The sequence below is a fragment of the Dendropsophus ebraccatus genome, chromosome 10, assembly GCF_027789765.1.
Source record: "Dendropsophus ebraccatus isolate aDenEbr1 chromosome 10, aDenEbr1.pat, whole genome shotgun sequence".
Classification (NCBI taxonomy): Eukaryota; Metazoa; Chordata; class Amphibia; order Anura; family Hylidae; genus Dendropsophus; species Dendropsophus ebraccatus.
In genome coordinates this window covers 24,203,119-24,226,655 of record NC_091463.1, presented here as the reverse complement: position 1 = coordinate 24,226,655, position 23,537 = coordinate 24,203,119, and the positions used below count along the sequence as shown (strand labels likewise).

Genomic DNA, 23,537 nt, shown 5'->3' with positions numbered 1-23,537 from the left:
TAGTTTGAGTTGTATTTCCCTCTACTTCTCATATAAACCTGACCGGTTTTGTTAGATTAACCTTTTAAAGTGGTGACAAGATGACTTTACTGTTGTCAGTCCTGTTACGGAGCCCATGGGAGTCCCCTTCATGATGCACAGCTACAGTATCCTCTGTTTTTCAGGATCGGAGCTGAGCTGTTTGCCAGTAGTACATACACAGGCATTCCATTCTTTAGTTGCCTAGCCAACATGGCACAAAACTCCTTACTACGATGCCATAAAGAATACATCTATAGAAGAGATTTCTCACTTAACATGCCTGGAAAGGCATTAAGCTGGCGGAGTTGTGCTCTACGCACAACTCTACTGAAGACTTGGGGGGGGGACATCCGCTGTGACCCATCTCAGTGTCTCAGTACTTCACATAATAAGTAACCAGGACAAAAGAACAGACCCAAACAACCTTGGCACATGAGCTTCTGGACTTCTCCACTGTCTGAGCAACTGAGCTTCTTTATTCATGTACAACACACATACAAGACAACTTGTTTCAGTGACGTTTCGTCACCATCCTACAGCCTTACTGATAGTCCATGTGTGACGGTCCCAATATTTACACATAATCTCTTAGATCAAATGGAAGGGACAGTGTCTGTAGATTAACAGCAAACTCTCTCATCACCATGAGAAAGATCCAAGATTTTAGGGTTAATCTACAGACACTGTCCCTTCTGTTTGATCTAGAAGACTGAGGGGGGCATTTATTAAGTCCGACGTTTTTTTACGCTGGACTTATAAATGCCCCCGCAGCTCCGGCGCTACGGAGATTTATGTAGAGGTGGAGTGCCTCTACATAAATCCCGTGCGCGCCGGTGCGCACCGCCGAAAACCTACGCCAGCTGAGGACTGGAGTAGGTTTTTGGCGTATATTTGGGCGGAACGGATGGTAAATCGCGCGGACTCTGAGTCCGCGCCCTCCGTTCCGCCCACTACACGCCCCCTTTCCGCCCCCCTGGCGTACTCGGCGGAAAGTGCCGATTTGCGAATATTTTATTCGCAGATCGGCCATTTGCGTATAAAAAAAATACGTAAATCGGCACTTTCCGCCGAAAATCATCCGTTCGCCGGATGATACATGTGGCCCTGAGTGTGTATATAAAGGAACCATCAGACATGGACTATCAGTTTAGACCTGAAACAGGTGATGGGACGTCGCCAAAAAGCGCTGTATGAGTTCATGAATAAAGAAGCACAGTTTCCCACACAGGGGAGAAGTCCTTTGAAATCCTGTGCAGAGGTCATTTGCGTCTGTTCTACATTAGGGGATGATTTACGCAGTTTGCTACTATAGATGGCATGTAGATAGAGAAGGGGTTACTAATGCACTGTGTCTGCAAGATGCCATGAGAGCAAAATTTGTGTTGAATTTTGGCCTATGTTAAGCCACCTGTCCAAATTATTTGGCCAGGTCTTCTGAGGACATTTGATACAGTTATGTTGAGTGTCCCTGTCACTTTAAAAAAAAAAAAAAAAATTGATATGTCAAATGTTTAGTTATCTCTACAATCTGCTTATCAGCAGGCTGCCTTTTAACTGACTGATGCTCCATGCCGGGTTCCTAGAAAAGCTGCATCCAGTCCTGGGAAACAGGGAAAAGAGAAGACAAAGCGCCGATGTTTCGTTATTACTGTAAATTCGCTCATCTCTAGTTTTGACCCCCATCAACTGTTAGATAGAGCCAGAAGATGTGTGCATCTAAGCGCTTCTCTTCCTGGCTCACTGCTAGGAAAATTCTTATTACAGGTGACGGGCAACAACAAAACTGACAAAAAATGTCCTGTGTAAACAAAATGTGATTATTTTTTTCAACAGATGAAAAACTGTTTGAAAAAAAAAAAAAAAAAGTGCTGACGTTATCTCTTTTTGCAAGATTTTTTTCTTGTGTCAATCAATTTTTCCAGTTGAAGCTTCGTTTTTTAATTAGCCAGCTGGTTCGGAAACTTTTTACCAACCTCACTCATAGCACAATTTAAATCCATTCGTACAAATTATAACACATTTTTTGCCTAAAGGGGTTATCTGGGAGTTTAAAAAAAAAAAGGAACTGTAGAAAATGAAAGATAAGTTTTTAAAAAGGTTTAAATACATTTAAGCTCTTAAAAATGACTTTTATTTTCTAATGCATAAAGTTTTAAAGTGTCACTGTCGTGAATTTTCTTTTTTGCAGAAATCAAAAGTCCAGGCGGTTTTAAGAAACTTTGTAATTGGGTCTATTAGCCAAATATGCCATTATCTGCATTTAAAAAGCCTTTTCCTAGGTCCCCCCCTCCTCTCCTTTCTTTCATCCACTGCTCAGAATCAGGAAATCTCGACAGTTTTTTTTATCAGTCGGATCCTGTCTGTGCTATGAAGAGGGGAGGGGGGAGGAGGAAGGAGGGAAGGAGCTTAGTCGCCAGCAGAGAGCAGAGAACAAAGAATTACACAATGGGGGAGCTATTCAGAGTGCTATTCAGAGGTCAGAGAGGTCAGTGGAGAGTGCCTGGTGATGTAGCTGTAACTTAACTCTTTGTTGTCCTGTTTTAGTGCCTCATCTCACTCTCTCCTTAGGAAAACCATGAAGACAGGGGGAGAGCTTCAAACTGCTTTTTCATGACATCAATTCATTGTTCGACTAATAAACCCAATTTCAATGTTTCTTAAAATCGTCTGTACTAGTGATTTCTGCAAAAAAAAATAAAAAATTAACGACAGTGACACTTTAAGGTCAAAACCCATTCTTACCGGACATCAGAAGGATCTTCCGTCACCAGTACATCTGTTTTGCAGCTGGCCAATGGACTAATTGACAGCTCCATAGGAGGGACAACAAAACTTTTGCTGACTGGAAGCCATACTCCTTGTCCCAAGCTGTACGTGGACCTGCCATAAACAGAAACATGGTTAAACAAATCTATCCTGACAAACTTTTAAATGGAAAAATACTACAAGATAACATGGCTGGAGATTATGTGAGCTCTGACAATCAATGACTTGATAAATATAAGAAGCCTGTATCCTATACAGACCTATAAGCAAGGAGGCCCACTGACACAACTATAGGATTGGTTGCTGTTCCCAGAGACTGTATGCAAGGAACTGTGGTAATGGTACTTGTGATACACCAAAGAACTGATCCCAATAGAATGGGATTGGTTATAGCAGTCCATTTGGCCCCCCAACAGGTCGTGTTTCCCTTAGTATATCACATGTGGTATAATTATGATAAGTACATTTAATATTACTATGTTCTTAAAAAAATAATACAGTGGTGCCTTGGATTACGAGCATAATTCGTTCCAGGACTGTGCTTGTAATCCAAATCCACTCTTAAACCAAAACAAATTCTCCCACAAGAAATCACTGATATGCAGACAGTTGGTTACACACACTAAAAATAATGATAATGTGTAGTATAGTATAATGTACAGTAATTCACTGGACTCCTTAGCATGTACAGATCAGAGATTTCAATCAATAAATTACAAGTTATACTGAATCTTCTTCCATAAAGATATATATAAATCCGCTCAACTCCTTCTGCTCTATAACATTATGCCAATAGCTTAGGTAGCATTTTTGTGGTCACAGGATCAGGTATGGGACTGAAGGACACAAGACAAGTGAGGCCCTAGCACTGGCACCTGCCCTGCTATCCCTGCCTGCTTACCGCAACTGCCCTAAATGGCAGCAGATAACTGGGCGACAGTCCCTTGGCACGACAGGTGTAAACATAGAATGCAGACAAGACAAACAAATACAATTAATCTCGGTCCGAAAGCAAGGTCGGTAACAGACATTCAGTGTGATACAAAGTCGTAAGTCAAAAAGGAAGTCGAGAATCCAATAACAAGAATCAGGAAACCAGGGAATTCAATCGGGATAACGTTAGCTTATCACAATAAGGCTCTATCGCAGGCAAGGAAGGACACATGGGGAGACAACTTATGGAGACTGGAGTTCAAGCCCCAGAGCATGATTGGGGCTTAGACTCCAGCTCCAACTACACACACAAAGCTGACTGCCAGCGCTGGACGCCAGTTACTTGATTCCAATAGCAGGCACCTGTGCCGTTTGGCCAGCCACGGCAAGATCAAAGGAAGTTGCCGCCACACCCCTAGCAACCAACAGGGCCGGTTGTCGGGGACAGAGTTGGTGTACTTCCTGCAACCGGCCGGGCCGGTTACCAGGGACACTGTTGGGGTTGCCAGGAGCCGGGCGTGACAGCTGGCTCCTAACAACAGGTTGCCTTTAAGAAGCCAACTTCAGAAACACTGTCTTAGAGTACATGAGTGAATTGTTTCGGCACGCGTTGGATTTAGTCCACACATTTAAAGGTGTTAACTGAGTCCTAGGGGTGAGTGTTGATGCTGTACAGATAGAAGTTTCTGGGCACTCAGCACCCAGCCCAGAGACTCATTTCACTGTACAGGAGCAGGGACAACTGGCTTAAAAAGAAGTCCCTGCTCCTGTACTTAATTTGGGGCACTTAGGTTAGCAGAATCGAGTCTAAAACTAATCTTGCGAAATTCTAAGGAGTGGTACGGTCACATCAGCTTCTGCACCCCCCCCCCCATCACTACCTTTATTTCAATGTATTTCTCTATAATCTAATAGGAGTACCACCTGATGGTACAGCACTCTCACTAGTCTTTCACGCATTCAAAATTGTTGTCGGACAAAATGTTCTTCTGGAATCATCTGAAAATGAAATGACATTGTTTCCTTCTTTTTATGCATAGTCTGTAGTTTCTCGGAGTTTTCGCTCTGCTTGGGGCCAGGGGCTTGTTTAATGCTGCAATTAATTTGTTGTCATTTATACAAGGCGCTGGCTAGCCGCATAAATTAACATTAAACGTGCGGTTCTGCCTTGTAATACCGTCTAATGAAAATGTACATCGAGACGGAGTCTACCGAGGATTGGAAGGGATTAACCTGGTGACTAATCAAGTGTAAAAACATATGTAAAGCATGACCTCTCCTAATAAATATTCCAAGGAATCTAATACCTTTTGTGAAAAGGAATATGAGAAGTCACGTTATAATTTACTACCCTGTATAAAAGCAATCAGAGATAGTGCTGACATCTATTTTTCAAGTAATTTCAATTACTGTCTCTGCTGCGTCGATGAGCCAAAATCTCACAATTAGTAGGAGAGTTCAGCCCGTGATACTCTGTATCTCACTTAAATGAGGGTCCGAAGGCAGCAAAGTGAATTTAAAAGAGATTTGGATGCCGTTCCAACAGGAGGTGCTGGGTTTCGCAGCAAAGGTTACGTAGCATTATGGGGCTGTTTGACTCAATGGCTTCGTTTTATGGATGTCGGGAATAGTTTCTCTGTTTCTATGAGGACACAGTAGTAAGTTTTTAATCCGCCTTGATAAATGCGGCAAGGGATTCTAATGAGTTACATCTAATTGGTGCAGTCATTATCCCTTACTGACTATGTGACTATGTAATTATATAGGGGTCAAATAAGAACCCATTGATATCATACGGCCTATTATAATAGATGAAGGGGAGTGACCACCGCAGCGGTAGACCATGTTTGATCAGGACTTTGAAATACACTTTTATTTAAACAATCCTTTGTAGAAAAGGGCATGACATCGATATAACAAGTAGGAATACATAACAAATAATTAGTAAATCATTCATCCTCAGGGGTTGTAATCAGTATTTTATTATTAAGGGAGCCCGTACACAATGCGGCCGGACCATAATGGTGACTTCTTAAGTGTAAGAACCCTATGTTTCAAGGGGGTCTAGATCAGAGCCCCACCACTCATAAAATAGAGCAGGGACACTTTAAAATGTGCTACCAGACAGAAAACGCCATACTCAAATTATACTTTGAAAAAATTATTTTAAAAAAAGTTGGAACCACCAAAAAGGTACAAAAACACAAAAAGAAAATGCACTATGTATGCAGACTCAATCATATGCAATAAAAATGTAGCATTCTTACCCACAAAGCTCTCTGCAATGCTGCCCCTTCCTACTGTACTTCTCCGTCTTCCCAGTCTACTATTTAAGCCAACCGGTAAAGGGAATTGGTCCCTAGTGAAATGGGTGCACCCCAACAGGGCTGTCATATTGACTGTCTATTCTAAATTACATTTTAAAAAGTATTATCTTTGCTTAGGAGAATCAAACACTCTGACACAGTTTACAGTCCTTAGGCAGCAGATAGGCAGAGACAGTGGGTGGCTATGCAGCAGATAGGCAGAGACAATGGGTGGCTATGCAGCAGATAGGCAGAGACAGTGGGTGGCTATGCAGCAGATAGGCAGAGACAGTGGGTGGCTATGCAGCAGATAGGCAGAGACAGTGGGTGGCTATGCAGCAGATAGGCAGAGACAGTGGGTCCTTATACAGCAGATGGGTAGAGACAGTGGGTCCTTATGCAGCAGACAGGCAGAGACAGTGGTTCCTTATGCAGCAGACAGGCAGAGACAGTGGGTCCTTATGCAGCAGACAGGCAGAGACAGTGGGTCCTTATGCAGCAGATAGGCAGAGACAGTGGGTGCTTATGCAGCAGATGGGCAGAGACAGTGGGTCCTTATGCAGCAGATGGGCAGAGTCGGTGGGTCCTTATGCAGCAAACAGGCAGAGACAGTGGGTCCTTATGCAGCAGATGGGCAGAGACGGTGGGTGCTTATGCAGCACATGGGCAGAGACGGTGGGTGCTTATGCAGCAGATGGGGAGAGACAATAGGTCCTTATGCAGCAGATAGGCAGAGACAGTGGGTCCTTATGGAGCAGATAGGCAGAGATGATGGGTGCTTATGCAGCAGATGGGCAAAAACAGCTGGTAACTATGCAGCAGATGGGCAGAGACAATGAGTCCTTATGCAGAAGATGGGCAGAAACAGTCCATCCTTATGCAGATGATAGGCAGAGACAGCGGGTTCTTATGCCGCAGATGGGCAGAGACAGGTAATGCTGCCTTCAGATAGGACATTAATCCAGCTGGAACCTCTCACATACATCTCCAAGACTTTACACAAGCTGCACCTCAAACCCCCAGGTAAAATAAGTTTAGCATCCAATTTAAAAGTAGATGCCCAAACATTGGGTATACATTATGTGGCCATGGTGGTTTTAAAAATAACAAAGCTGTATACTTACTCTCCGTGCTCCTCTGCCACTTCCCCAAATGCTCAGTCTTCACTGGGGTCCTCTACTTTACTACTTCCGCTGATGTGCCGCTACTTCCGCTGATGTGTGAATGCAGACAGAAAATACCAGCATAGACAGAGATCAGCTGCTGGGCCAGAATTTCATGTCCACACAAAACATCACCAGAATAGTGAAGAAGAGGCGCACCAGAGACATGGGTGCTCGGACAATTAGTGGGGGGGAGCGAGGTAGGTAAGTATACAACCTTGTTATTTTCAAGGCAGCGATTGCCACATAGTAAAATATACCTAATGCCTGGACAACTCTTTTAGGTGTGCTCTAATGACCCATCTCTTTAGGCAAGCTTTTTACATTCCCTAATCTAAATCTACAGAGGTTACCATCCTCTTCCAAATGATTTAGCCTGACCTTGATGCCATCATCTACTAGAATACTTTACAGTCCATCCATCTGTATGTACAGACACTGGCACGGCCATTGTCTGTACAGCTTTATTGTTCCTTTTTAAACTACAATTGATACCATTCAAGCATTCAAGTTAAATATACACAATAACACAGGACTAAATGTTCTGACATCTGGATTACTCCAAAAGCTAATGGAAAAATAAAGAGCATCTATTGAGGCATAAAGAATACATAGACACTTAAAAGGTTAGCTTTGGAACATTTTGAAATATGTAGTATGTTAGAAATCTTGAGATCCCAATCTAAATATACATGTGTTAACAGAAAAAATATATGCCACCTTTTTATTCTTTATACTGCATGTTTAACCCTGGTTCCTCTTGCATAGCTAAGCGCTCATTCATACTCTAGTGAACTAGACCAAACCCAAACCCTAAGCATAAAATACCTCCACTCCAAACCTTGGGTAACTTCGGGCACAGGTCCAAGATGAGCATAGATTATATAAAAGGGTTAGATTTATTAAAAACACAACGCGTTTCGAAGTCATACTGACTTCTTTCTCAAGTGTCTGACACAAAATACATTCAAGGTTCTATAAAAAGTGTGCACATGCTCAGAACAAACATAGCACAGGTGGTAACTAATTACATGCATGATGAATCGATCCTCCCCTTGGGGGTAGATGGCAGCACAAATATTCCAAATTACAATTAACATATATACAAATACTAACAAAAATATAATACATGTATATTTAAAAATAAAGTATATAAACATTTATCTAAACCCTTACTCATCTTGTATTGTCAATCGTCTCATTAAGTCCCTGTGGTGTGAGGGTGGAGAGTTTAAAGATCCAGTAAGATTCACGGTTTATTAGTTGTCTATACCTTTCTGGGATCTGCTCTAGGATAATCAGTGTTAGTTCTGTGGGATTACTTTGGTGGCAGGTGAAGAAATGTTTTCATACACTATGGAGTAAAAAAGCTTTTTTAATATTCGATCTATGTTTATTCATCCGGGACCGCGGCCCACGTATTGCAGTCCACATCTGCATTCAAGTAGATATATCACGAATTGGGTCGCACAGGTAAGTTTACTATATATTCTATATATTTCTCCTGTGGTTCTCGATTTAAATGAAGTAACTCGATCCGATGGCATCCATTCACAGCACAGACAACGGCTGTGCTGGCATCTTGTGGAGCCTACTTCCCCTCCATCTAATTCATCCGGGGAATGGTTAATAATCAGTTTTTTCCGAAGTCTGCTGGGGGCTACGTGGCCACGTAATGTTTTTGTTCTGCGGAAAATGATGTTAGGTCTTTTTGGTATAACTGTTTTTAAAACTGGATCATCACATATGATGGGCCAATTTTTTTGTAGGTAGTTTTTAATTACTGAAGCCCCACAATTATATTCTGTAATGAAAGAGAAATTATATGAATTATTACTAGTAATTTTTTAATTTTTATTTTTACTTTTACTTTTTTCTTTCATATTTTTTAAAATATCTATTTGTGTAGTTTGTTTATTAGTGTTAAAAGCTTTTTTTTTAAATATTTTTTTAGGATACCCCTTCTTTAAAAATCTATTTTTTAGTAAATTTGCTTGTTCTATGTAATCTTCATTACTGCTACAGTTTTTTCTCACCCGTTGGTATTGCCCGAAGGGGACATTTTTTAACCACTGTGGTAAGTGGCAACTGCTGTATTCAAGAAAGCTGTTTACATCTACACTTTTGAAATGAGTTTTCGTAGCAATGCGATCCGTTTTCATTAAAGTAATATCTAGAAAGTCTATGCTATTATGACTGAAGTTTAGTGTAAATTTTATTCCCCAGTTATTACAATTAAGTTCATCAACAAAAGATTGTGCTTCCTCTTCTGTGCCTGTCTAAATAAAGAAAAAATCGTCTATAAAACGACGATAATATACCACTGATTTCATGTAATAATGGGACTGTGCGATGACACTCGCCTCAAAAAGTCCCATGAATAAATTAGCAAAACTTGGGGCGAAGCGAGTGCCCATCGCACAGCCCCTTATTTGCTTGTATACCTGATCCTCAAACATAAAGATGTTATGATTCAAACTAAATTTCATACCATCATAAATAAATTGAACTTGCAATTTTTCTAGTTCAGTGTCTGAATTCAAATAATGTAAAACAGCATTTAAACCCAAATCTATGTCAATATTGGAATATAGTGAAGTAACATCTAAAGTAATAAAAGAAAAATTTGACAAAGAGAAAGATTGTAACTCATAAATTAACTGTGATGAATCTTTTAAGAATGATGGTAATTCCCAGACATACTTCTGTAAATAAAGATCTATATAGTATATAGTAAGATAAATTAGATGTGAGAGACCCTATACCTGAAATAATAGGACGCCCCGGTGAATTAACTAAACTTTTGTGAATTTTGGGTAAGTAATAAAAATGGGCTAAATTTGTGTCAGAAACTAACAAAAATTGTTTTTCTTTTTTATTGAGGATACCTGCTAGAATGGCTCCTTCAATCATCTCTGTATACAACACTTTATAATCGCAAGAGGGATCGGCATGTAGCAGTGGGTAGTATACTGTATCGGATAGTATCCTGTTTGCCTCTGTCAGGTAATCATCCCTGTCTAGTAGCACAGTCCCCCCCCCCTCCCTTCGTCCGCGGAACGGATAACTAAGCTAGTATCTTTACTTAGGTTTTTTAGGGCAATACTTTCTCCACTTGTCAGGTTATCTAATATATCTTTTGTCATAATTTCTTTCTCTATATTTCTCAAATCGCTTTGCATTATAGATAAGAAAGTTTCCAAATGGTGTCCTCTACTATGTAGGGGATAAAAATTTGACTTATTTTTTACATCAATGTGTTTAAATAGATTATCCTCAATTTTATTTTCTATACAAACCTGACCAATAAAAATATCTGATGTAGCTCTTTGACATGTCAAAAGTTCTTTTAATTGACAGTAAAACTTTAAATGGGGTGGAAAATGTTGGCACAGCAAAAATAAATATAATTATTAGTTTAACCCCTTAAGGACAGAGCCTGAAATGGCCTTACAGACAGAGACAAATTTTATGAATATGACCAGTGTCACTTTATTCATTAATAACTTTGGGATGCTTTTACCTATCCGGCTGATTCTGAGATTGTTTTCTCGTGACATATTGTACTTTACATTTCTGGTAAAATGGAGTCGATACTCATAACAAATTTTTATGAAAAACACCAAAATAACGTGAAAAATTGTGAAAAAAATGCATTTTTCCAACTTTGAAACCTTTCTGCTTATACAGAAAATGGTTATGCGACATAAATTATATATTAAATAGCATTAGCAACATGTTGGCGGCATTTATTAAACTATATTTAATTTTTTTTAGACAATAGGAAGCTTAAAACATTAGCAGCAATTTTCCAAATTTTCTGTAAAATTTCAAAATCAGATATTTTTAGGGACCTGTTCAGGTTCAAAGTGTATTTGAGGGTCCTGTATGTTAGAAAGCCCCACAAAGCACCCCATTTCAGAAACTGCACCCCCCAAACTCTGCAAATGCACATCCAGAAAGTTTTTTAACCCTTTAGGGGAGTCACAGAAATAAAAGCAAAGTGTGTAAGAAATTTGAAAATTTTTATTTTCTGTGCAGAGATTTTATTGTAATCCAATATCTTTCATAATGATAAACCTATTACCAGAGAAATGCACCCCAATATTTATTGCCCAGTTTCTGCAGTTTATAGAAATACCCCATATGTGGCCCTATTGTGCTATTTGACGCAACCACAAGCCTCAGATATAAGGGAGCGCCTAGTGAATTTTAACGCCTCCGTTATATTTGGTCATTTTTGACCGTACCACTTCAGGTTGGCAGAGGCTCTGGGGTGTCAAAACCTAAAAAACACCCCTAAAGTGACACCATTTAGAAAACTGCACCACTCAAGGAATGTAACAACAGGTGCTTCACAGATTTTCAGAACAATGTGGTGTAAAAAAGGAAAAATTCTATTTTTTACAATAAAATGTTGTTCTAGCCTTCATTTTTCATTTTTACGAGGGGATAAAAGAAAAAAAAAAACACCAAACGTGTAGCGCAGTTTCTCCCGAGTACAGAAATACCCCACATGTGGACATAAAGTGCCAAGCGGGCGCAGGACGGACCTCCAAAGGGAAGGAGCGCCAATTGGCCTTTGCAAGCTGGATTTTACTGGAATGGATTTCAAGGGCCATGTCGCATTTACAGAGCCCTCATGCTGCCAAAACACTGGAAACCCCCCACAAGTGACCCCATTCTGGAAACTACACCCCTCATGGAATCTAACAAGGAGTTCAGTAAGCATATGGACCCCACTGGTGACGGACACAAATGTGGAACAATGTGACGTGAAAGGGAAAAATTTCATTTTTTCACTTTCACGGCACAAATGTGGCCGTCATCAAGGGGTCCATATCCTCACTGCACCCCTTGTTAGATTCCTTGAGGGGTGTAGTTTCCAGAATGGGGTCACTTGTGGGGGGTTTCCAGTGTTTTGGCAGCACGAGGGCTCTGTAAATGCGACATGGCGTTCATCATCCATTCTGGCCACATCCAGCCTGCAAAATCCAAATGGCGCTCTTTCCCTTCGGAGGCTTGCCCTGCACCCACATGGCGCTTTATGTCCACATGTGGGGTATTTACGGACTCAGGGGGAATTGCTCTACACATTTTGTGTGTTTTTTTCTCTTTTAACCCCTTGTGAAAATGAAAAATTTAAGGCTAAACCAACATTATAGTGTAAAAAATGTCATATTTAATTTTCACGCCATATTGTTCCACATTTGTGCCCGTCACCAGTGGGGTCCATATGCTCACTACACCCCTTGTTACATTCCCTGAGGGGTGTAGTTTCCATAATGGGGTCACTTGTCGGGGGGTTCAACTGTCTTGGCAACACAGGGGCCTTTTAAATGCAACATGGCCCCTCGAAATCCATTCCAGCCAAATCCAGCCTCAAAAAGCCAAATGGCGCTCCTTCCCTTTGGAGGCTTACCCTGCACCCGCATGGCGCTTTATGTCCACATGTGGGGTATTTCCGTACTCAGGGGAAATTGCTCTACACATTTAGTGTTTTTTTTTATCTTTTAACCTCTTGTGAAAATGAAAAAATCAAGACAAGATCATTGATTTAGTGTAAAAATTAAACATTTTTTACACTAAATGTTGGTCTAGCCTTGATTTTTCCCTATTCCACAAGGGGTTAAAGTAGAAAGTGAACACAATACGTGTAGGGTAATTTCCCCTGAGTACGAAAATACCCCACATGTGGATATAATGTGCCATATGCCCAGAGGGCAAGCCACCAAAGGGACAGAGCGCCATTTAGAGGCTGGAATGGAGGATAGAGGCCATGTCGCAATTAAAAAGCTCCTGTGCTGCCAGGACAGTAGAAAACCCCCACAAGTGACCCCATTATGGAAACTACACCCCATAAGGAATCCAACAAGGGGGTACAGTGAGCATATGGACCCCACTGGTGACGGGCACATAAGTGGAACATGTGCCATGAATATAAAAAATACATTTTTTTCATTTTCACGGCCCAAATGTGGCCGTCACCAGGGGGCCATATCCCCACTGCCCCCCTCGTTAGATTCCTTATGGGGTGTAGTTTCAAGAATGGGGTCACTTGTGGGGGGTTTCTACTGTCCTGGCCGCACAGAGGCTTTGTAATTGCATCATGGTATCCTCTAATGGGAATGGCGGCCATACCTATTTAGCTGGGGAAAAGGGACCATTCTAATTTATTTGGGGGTATTAGGCCAATTATTAGTTTATAAGGTTTAAAATGACAGGTGTCCATCAAATTCAACCTGTGTTGATCCAGAGGAAGGCAAAAACCCTCGTGAGGCAGACGACAGTAGCCTCATCACAGGGGGAAAATTCCTTCCTGACTCCATAATGGCAATTAGAATAATCCCTGGACCAACGTGACCCCTAAAATAGGAATAAGGGACAGAATTTAGATAATGTAGAACTCCGATGACATGTAGTACGCCTTGAAGCGATCCAGTATGCAGAGGCCGGGGGGATCAGGACAGGTGTCACACTGGAAAATGGTGTCCTTCCTGATCCTCCTGTTACGCCACACTCTGCACTTCTTCTGGGGTCTCCTGTTCTCCAGTGTGGGGGACGTCACCTGGAAAATGTTGTCCTGGTGCGATACGGGGTCGTTCATATCCAGAAGTGCTGGGTCCGCTCCATGGCTGCTAAATATTAGGGCTCTATTACTGCTTCTGATATTTTCGGATCGTGCAGCAAGCTACAGTAGCTCGGGCAACGAGGGACCGGAAGAGGGGATGCTGGTATAAAAGTTATCCCCGTACAGGTGGTAACCTCTATCCAGCAGTGGGAAGATCAGTTCCCGAACGATCTCCCCACTAACTCGGAGGATGGGGGGGGGGGGCATCTGGGGGCTGGATTTGGGTGTCCCTTCCTTCATACACTGTAATGGTACCTGCACACTGCGGAATGGCGAAGGATAACCCTTTGTGCATTCCACAGCTGGCACCCGCCGGTGGACTGATGGAGGCGCGCGTCTAAGCTCGTGTCACACTCCATTATATGCACGGGTGGATTCCGCCCTCTGTCCAAAGAATGAACGTGTTCATTCTTTGGACGGACGACGGAATCTGCCCGTGCATAGAATGGAGTCTTTAACACGGGTGGAGACGCGCGCCTCCATCAGTCCGCCGGCGGGTGCCAGCTGCGGAATGCACAAAGCGTTATCCTTCGCCATTCCGCAGTGTGCAGGTACCCTGGATCTGTAAGTGTACCCTGAGGTACGCTCAAAGAGTACCGTGATCTCTTATTGGGACGGTACTGGCGGAAAAGACGTGTCTGGGGGGCAGCGTACGCTACGCTACCCCCAGACACGTCACTGGATGATGAGGATGATGAGGATGAATGGAGGAACGAAGGATCCCCCCCATTCATCCTCACTGGCTGTTTCGGTGTCGGAGGCAATAATAACGTATGCGTCCGACGCCGAAAACACCCTGGGGGCCATCTTTATACGGGGATTGGTATATGGGGTATGTAAATGTGTAGTGGTGTAGTGTAGTGTAAAACTTTATTCCATGTAGTGTGGTGTAGTGTAGTGTTTTTTACGTGTTTTTTTGACAGTAAGAAAAAATATCCCTATGCCAAGAAAGGAGCTGCTGCTAAATGCCGCACGTATGTGCGGCACTTATCAGCAGACAGTGGCGGTAGGATATAGAGGGGAAAAACGCCCCTACGCCAAAAAGGAGGAGTTGCTGATCAGCGGCGCACTTACGTGCGATGCTGATCAGCACTCAGCGGCGTTAGGGCGCAAAAAAAAAGAAAAAAAAATAATTGGGAAAAAAAAAATAATAATAATCTTTTTAACCCAAAGCAACTGATCAGTGAATGATATTCACTGATAAGCCGCTAGGGGGCAGTAGAGCGACGCTGCCGGAGATTGCCGAGACCCGCCGAGGACCCGAGCGTTTCCGAAGATTTCCGACGCTGGACGACCGAACCCGGAAGTGAAGCGAAGAAGACGCGATGACCGCAGAGCTTCGCTCCGGACGCCCAGATCAGGTGAGTATGGTACACCTGCACCACACACACCTGTTCTGCACCCCTCAGCTACCTAGCTGAGGGGTGCAGAATCCGACAAACTGTGTTTTTACAGTATGATCGCCATGATGGGCCGGCCGGTACCGGCCGGCCTATCACGGCGATCGTGGGGGTGGCATCGGCGCCATCTTTCTTGGGGACACTAATGGCGATTGGTGCTATCTCGGACAGCACCAATCGCCATTGCTTTCCGGGTCACCGGGTCACCGATGACCCGGAAAGCTGTTTTTAGCTGCTATATGCTGATCTGTATTGATCAGCATATAGCAGCGGTTAATCACCCCCCGTGCCGACGAACAGAGATGGCCTGCTATACATTATAGCAGGCCATCTTCCCCGACCGCTGTGTGTGAACACACGGCGATCGGGAAAAAATCGGGTGTAAGTATACGCCCGTTTGCGTTAAAGCCCACCCTGCGGGGGCGTATACTTACGCCCGATGTCGTTAAGGGGTTAAGTAGTACCACTGACCACAGTGTTTTCGAGTCCTGAAAAGTCTTTAAAGAGGTACTTATATATAAAAAAATAAACGTTGCTTACCTGCCTGTCGCAGTTCTGAAACCATCAAAAATCTATTTGTTCCGTGGGTCTTGGTTTTTGGTCTCTGGTTGTCCTACCAGGTTGAGCAGTTGCTCAGTACTACAATTCCCAGACTGCTATGCTTTCCCTCAGCTCTTCCAACCTGTATCCACCTCTCCCCCAGCACTCCTGCCAGTTCCCCGGCCCAAAGCTTTTGCAGACTATCACAGAATTAGTGGAGTTGTAGCACCTGCAGTAATAGTAAGCTCAGAGGAGCATGCATATGTGTATCTGAGATGATGATGTTGGCTGTAGAGACAGGTCAGAGATGGTGACATCACTTAGAGGGCAGGGTTAAAGCTTAGAGACACAATCCAGCGATGCCTCCTGTGACATCAGAGGATGGTGCCTTGTCTGCAGTGAGAAGAAGGAGTCAGGGAGCTGTAGACAATGCACTGTTAGTAGTTTTTTAATTGTTAAACTTTTTATTTCAGGAAAGAATCACATAAAAGCATGCTATCTTCTATATCTTAAAGTAAAAATTTATTCAACTATAATTGTCTGATACCAGAATGCCACTGTAAAACACCAACTAATGCTACAAAATTGTATTTGTGTAACCAATCTTAAAGCGGGCACTCCAATTTTTTTATATATTTATTTTTTCAGATCAACTGTTTTTTATAAAGTTATTGGCTGCTGTGTGTCCTGCAGGAAGTGGTGTATTTTTTCCGGCTTGACACAGTGCTCTCTGCTGCCACCTCTGTCCATGTCAGGAACTGTCACAAGTAGCAGCAAATCCCCATAGAAAATCTTTTCTGCTGTGGACAGTTCCTGTCATGGACAGAGGTGGCAGCAGAGAGCACTGAAAAGAATACACCACTTCCTGTAGGCCATACAGCAGCTGATAAATACTGTATGACTTGAGATTAAAAAATTTTAATTAAAAAATGTATATATCTTTCTGAAACCAGTTGATCTGAAAGAAAACAAAAACACCAGGAGTATCCCTTTAACACCATTGTATTGAGCAAATAATAATAATAAAATGTAATAGTTCTAAGAAATAAACAAACCTGTTTTTCTATTTTCGGAATACATAGCACCATTGTAAGTGGTATCATTATTGCTATAAGATTCTATGGACCTCCGATGGGACTGAAAACCAACTTTTTGTACACATTTTGTGGTCGTAATGGTAAATATCTTTGAATTTTGGAGAATCTGACTGGCTTTGCTCCTGAGGACTACACCTGTTTGCAGACTGACAGGAGCTTTTATTATAAGAACAAGGCAACGCTTCCAAATAACACAGAGGAGCCGCACACCCAAGAATACGCAGTGTGTATTTGGCTGATCTCTGAATTTTTTTTTTTTACACCTGGGCTCCCTCTTTTCTAACAAGAATGAGCTTTTATAGAATTAATGAGTTCCCAGCTGTCTACTATTTTAGACACAAAAAAGCAACGTAGACAGAGAACTAGAAAACTATAATGAAACGTGCTACGAGAAGAATGAGTATCTAATGAGGAAACATACAAAAACACATTTAGGCTCCTATTATAAGCTGTCAAGAAAAACGCATCCAAAAAAGGCACAAAAAGCAGCCTACTTGACTTGTAAAACATCAAAAACGAAATAACAATGACTATAGCGATGAAAACCAGAGGGATTCATTGTACAGAATGGGAAAGAATATTCGGCTGGATCTTCGAAGGATACTGTGTGTGAGCCTTACATTGAAGGTGGAATAAAAAGCAAGTCACCTCTGCTCTCGTAAATGATTTGAAGTATCAAAGCTTTACGGGGCCTATCTGGGCGCATCCAGACACATGAAAAAAGTAGGATTATAGAAGGTGGTGGAAAGGTGCAATGACTCCTGCTTGCACAGTAATATAATCTTAATAGATCAAGCTAGCGCACTGTATAAATTAATATGTTATGAGCAAACAGCCAGGTTTTCGTTCAGCATGTTAAGTCAATATCAAAGAGACAGTTTTACCTTCAGTTTCTAAAAAAAAAAAAAGCCTTTGCTTAAGACCTAGGTCTATATTTTGACAGATTTTTTAACACCTTTTCTAACGTTGACCAGCAGACTCATTGACTGTCCAGACTATAAAAGCCTCTTTTTGGTTCTCTTAACTATGATGGTGGCGAAAACTATAACTTCTTGGATGATGAAAAAAAAGCAAACCTTGATAACAAGACGGGGGAAAAAGTGACCTTGAGTACATCAAGATCCTCTCTCTAACTACTGATTGATCAAATGCCTGACCCCTTTCAGGGAAATGATGGAATGAACGATATAGGAGTCACCCGGCTCTATGTTTGGCGGCAGAGGCGGACAGGGGAGCAGAGAGGCACACCTCCCGGCAGGCATATGGCGGTGGGGCAGAATTCAGATCAGCTGTTGAGTGCCTTCACTACACTGAGAACAGGGACGAAAGCTGTTGGCTTATACTTAGGGTAGTAGCGGCGCCATATTACTGCAGCCTCAGCTCCTATTCACAACTATTTGTAACCCCAGGTTGCAATACATAAGCCAGGATAGGAAGCATTGACACTCAGGATGTTCAGGATGTTCCACAGATAGGCAACAGCTATTTTGTGGTATCTCCGCTTCTTAGTGTGGACCGGAGAAGGCGGAGTTACCATGAAACGGCTGTTGCCACTGCTTTCTATTTTCACTTCTTATGTGGATCACCTGTTATGTGGATCAAGTTGAGCACCAACTGGATATACGATCCCCCGAGTGTCCATTTGAGTACGGGGAGAAGCGCCACTCTTGAGGTAGTGCTCAAGTGATAGAATTCATTCCATCATTTACCTGAAAGGGGTAAGTGATTTGATCAATTCCCTAGGGAAATGATGGAATGACAAGTGATTTGATCAAATCCCTAATTCTATCATTTCACTGCAATATAGCAACCCAACTGTTCAAAATATGGACAGCTGTTTGACACCATCTACCAATTGTAACGGAGGTCGGGCTTTCCTGTCCCTGTTCATTCACCCACCATCAAGGCCTAGGTCTTTCAGGCCTTCGGGTCTAGCCACATGAAGCAGCATGTGTCGTCTCTCTTCCTCCCTTCAAGCAGTATGATTCTGTGTCCTGGTGTTCCTACTGTCTGGCCCTGGACTCCCAGTTGGTTCCCAAATGCCTGTGTGTTCCTGTCCTGAGTGTGAACCTGACCCGACCTGTGTTTGTACCAGCTAACCCTTCCTGCACTAAGTTACCTGTTTTGTCTGACCTGCACCTTGTGAGCCGCACTGTGTGACCAGCACCTGTGTCTTCATCTCCTGCATCCGTCACCTGCATCTGGTGCATCATATATATGCATGTAATGTCTGTAAACTCGGGTAGTTACCATCCTTGCCATCTGGTCTGTCTGGACCAGCTGCCCCACGTTCCGTTTGTCTCAAGAGGTAGCAACCCGGTGTGTCCTCTGGGAAAGCCTATCTCCACCATTAGGAGTACTGTATCTTGTAAAAAATGGAGCATAAGCTTAGACAATGCCGCTAGGAATAGACGGTCATGTAGCACAGTGGGCTCACGTTCACTTATCCTGACACCAATGTGACTTTTCTTTTGTCAGGGTTGTCAAATTGATTTTTTCTTTTGTTGGACAACTATCCAAAAGTCGGGGACAGCCAACATGTTTAATAGAGTAATTCAAAAATAAGAAGGAATGGTTAAGAATATATATATATATATATATATATATATATATATATATATATATGTTATGAAAATCTAGTTCAAAATACTGATATAAAAGTGGAAAAAATCCACTCTGGTTAGCAGACGGGAACAGGGTACCTTGGAGAGTATCAGGATAGTCGAGAAGTATAACCTACACTAACTCAAGAGTGGCGCTTCTCCTCATACTTAAATGGACTTACGTGATGCCGTCTAACCACTAAATAGGCTAACCCTGTTTTTTTTTCCTGGAAAACCATTTAAGTAGGTGGAATAGTGGGGTCTTATATGTGAATTGTGCTCTCTGGTTTATTTTTTCCCTGTATATCAATTTGTTCAATATACCAGTTATTTTTCTTATGTTGTATCACTAGGTAATTAAGGAATATACACAAAAAGCAATGCAATGCAAATTATTTTTTTTCCTTTGATAGATTAAAGGGAAATATGGTGCAAAGGTCACAGTGCAACAAAAAAAAGTACAGATATATCTTTTTGCACGGTTAAAGGCAAAGAAAATAGTCATGTAAGAAGAAACATGTACAGATAATAATGACTACTGGGAGATCGTAAAGAAAGTCATAAGGGGCACTGTCAATGTTAATATGTCGGTACTCTGGGGCTGAGATGGAAACCAAAGGTGCAAAGAGAACTGAGGAATGCCTGACACTGGCAGTAAATGAAGGATGTAAGTTTTTAGTTGAAATGCTGGGATAGAAGGCAAAGATCATAGCATGTAGGTGAAACGCATAATAGACGAAGAGGAAGCATCAAATGGGCTACCAGGCTTATCTTACCATATTAATAAAGTAGAGTTCTCCGAGAAAAGTTCACTGTTGAATAGATTATTCATGCATGCTAAAGTAGTGATTGTCAGACAATGGTGTAGTGAGAAAGCGCCACATCTACCTGAATGGGAGACCTTAGTAGCGCGGGTTATGAAATATGAACAGAGTTTAGCAATAAAATTTGCTAAGAAACTGAGACGTCATAAAAGAATCTGGGTACTTTGGCAGGAAGGGAGGGATTAAAGGTAAAAACTATGTTCTGCCCCCCCCCCCCCCCCAGCTCTGCAGCCCTGGGTTGTGTGGGAGGGGGGAGGGTTATTTGGTGATTATATTTATGTTTTTGTTATATTCTTGTTTGTTGATATGTTATGTTCTTTGTCGTGCAAATGCACAATTGGATTTGTAATGTTAATTTTTCTGTTTTATGAAAAAGTTTAAATAAAGGAGTTTTAAAAAATAAAGTAGAGTTCTTCTAAAGCCCTAATAAAACACGCTTAAAGGGGCATTCCGCTCAAACATATGTCATATGTTGATGCCCATAGTAACATAGTTAATAAGGTTGAAAGTAGACAAGTTCAACCTACAGGAACCCTACTGTGCTGATCCAGAGAAAGCAAAAACCATTTATGAGGCAGATGCCAATTGTCCCATCACAGGGGGAAATATTCCCTCTTAACCCCAATGGCAATGAGAATAATCCCTGGATCAACGTATCACCGGAAATCTTGTGCCCATAACTTGTAATATTATTAGAGATGAACGAACCTCGAGCATGCTCGAGTTCCTCCGAACCCGAGTGCTCAGCATTTGATTAGCGGTGGCTGCTGAAGTTGGATAAAGCTTTAAGGTTGTCTGGAAAACATGGATACAGCCAATGACTGTATCCATGATTTCCACATGTTATCCAACTTCAGCAGCCCCCGCTAATCAAATGCTGAGTGCTCGGTTTCAGAGGAACTTGAGCATGCTCGAGGTTCGCTCATCTCTAAATATTATATTTATCGAGAAAAGCATCCAGACCTCCCTAAATGAATCAGCCATGACAACATCATGTGGCAGAGAGTTCCATAGTCTCAATGCTCTTACAATAAAGAATCCATGTCACTGCTGGTGGTGAAACCTTCTTTCCTCTAGACGTAGAGGATGCCCCCTTGTCATGGTTACAGACCTAGGAGTAAAAAGACCACTACAAAGATCTCTGTACTGTCCAATCATATATTTGTACATTGTGATCAGATCGCCCTTAAGACGTCTTTTTTTCTAAGATAAATAGCTGAGTAAAACAGGCTGAAATTCTGAGCGGCACTCACACTGTGGACTCTGCTTAGAATCCCACCTGCCTCACTGTCTCAATGTGATGTCTTGTATGCCTCCGCTCTCCGCTGCTCTCCTTTCAAAGAACTGACATGAGCTTCTCCAAATCCCTCTGTAATATGGTATTATCATCCTCTGAGGTGATTACCTTACCCAGTTTAGTATCACCTGCAAATATAGAAATTCTACTCTGTGGCCCCTCTATAAGGTCATTAATAAAAATATTAAAAAGAAGAGGACCCAACACTGACACCTGTGGTACCCCACTAGTAACAAAAACCCAATCTAAATATGTTCCATCAATGACCACCCTCTGTGTTCTATCACACAACCAGTTACCCATTTGCATACGTTTTCCCCCAGTCCCAGCATTCTCATTTTGTAGACCAACCTTTCATGTGGCACAGTATTAAATGCCTTTGAAAAGTCCAGATACACAACATCCACAGCCTCCCCCAGGTCTAGTCTATAACTGACCTCCTCATAGAAGCCGATCCCTCATAAATCCATGCTGGTGCTGTGTTATAAGATTATTTTCATTAAAATACTCCAGTATAGCTTATGTGGCTCAGGGAAGAAACAGAGTGCTGCACATCACACCTATGGCTGATACTAGTGCCGCTTGGCTAAATATAAAACACATCAGAATTTTGTGTATGAATTGATCAAGCCATACTGCCCCATGTACCTCGTGCCGGTATCTGATACACATGGGTCCCTACACTAAGTCCACACCGTGCCAGTCAGTGGCCACCAACCCCGCAGGCGTGCACAGCCAGGGAACGGGGGCCATGGGACGGCCCTGCGACCCCCATGCCACAGGACCAGACCCAAAAACACCACACCTTCTCCGCCGGCGGTGCTGGCCGGGTTCTGGTGTGGTGTTTTTGGGTCTGGTCCTGTGGCATGGGGGTCGCAGGGCCGTCCCATGGCCCCCGTTCCCTGGCTGTGCACGCCTGCGGGGTTGGTGGCCACTGACTGGCACGGTGTGGACTTAGTGTAGGGACCCATGTGTATCAGATACCGGCACGAGGTACATGGGGCAGTATGGCTTGATCAATTCATACACAAAATTCTGATGTGTTTTTTATTTAGCCAAGCGGCACTAGTATCAGCCATAGGTGTGATGTGCAGCACTCTGTTTCTTCCCTGAGCCACATTTTGTTTCTCTCTTTTCTCCGTGTTTTGCACTCCTCCTGGTGAGACCCACATGACCGCAATTAGCAGGAGACACCTGAGTGCACATGGTTTTAATCCCTCCTGTTTTTTTCCCATTCTGTCTGCTGCAGCTATGGTGAGCGCAATACCTTATCCAGACTTGTGCTGCTTGGGGGCGACCTTCTCCGCCGGCGGTGCTGGCCGGGTTCTGGTGTGGTGTTTTTGGGTCTGGTCCTGTGGCATGGGGGTCGCAGGGCCGTCCCATGGCCCCCGTTCCCTGGCTGTGCACGCCTGCGGGGTTGGTGGCCACTGACTGGCACGGTGTGGACTTAGTGTAGGGACCCATGTGTATCAGATACCGGCACGAGGTACATGGGGCAGTATGGCTTGATCAATTCATACACAAAATTCTGATGTGTTTTTTATTTAGCCAAGCGGCACTAGTATCAGCCATAGGTGTGATGTGCAGCACTCTGTTTCTTCCCTGAGCCACATTTTGTTTCTCTCTTTTCTCCGTGTTTTGCACTCCTCCTGGTGAGACCCACATGACCGCAATTAGCAGGAGACACCTGAGTGCACATGGTTTTAATCCCTCCTGTTTTTTTCCCATTCTGTTTGCTGCAGCTATGGTGAGCGCAATACCTTATCCAGACTTGTGCTGCTTGGGGGCGACCTTCTCCGCCGGCGGTGCTGGCCGGGTTCTGGTGTGGTGTTTTTGGGTCTGGTCCTGTGGCATGGGGGTCGCAGGGCCGTCCCATGGCCCCCGTTCCCTGGCTGTGCACGCCTGCGGGGTTGGTGGCCACTGACTGGCACGGTGTGGACTTAGTGTAGGGACCCA

General features: G+C 42.9%; 1 protein-coding gene across 2 annotated transcripts in view; it reads right to left on the bottom strand.

Annotated features, from left to right (window-relative positions):
* ASTN2 (astrotactin 2) overlaps positions 1–23,537 on the bottom strand; it is a 526,582-nt gene that overhangs the window by 187,749 nt on the left and 315,296 nt on the right. For both annotated transcript variants that reach the window (XM_069943247.1, XM_069943248.1), the window contains exon 9: positions 2,764–2,901. In XM_069943247.1, coding sequence (XP_069799348.1) covers positions 2,764–2,901 — 138 coding nt within the window. The remainder of the gene's footprint in view (positions 1–2,763; positions 2,902–23,537) is intronic.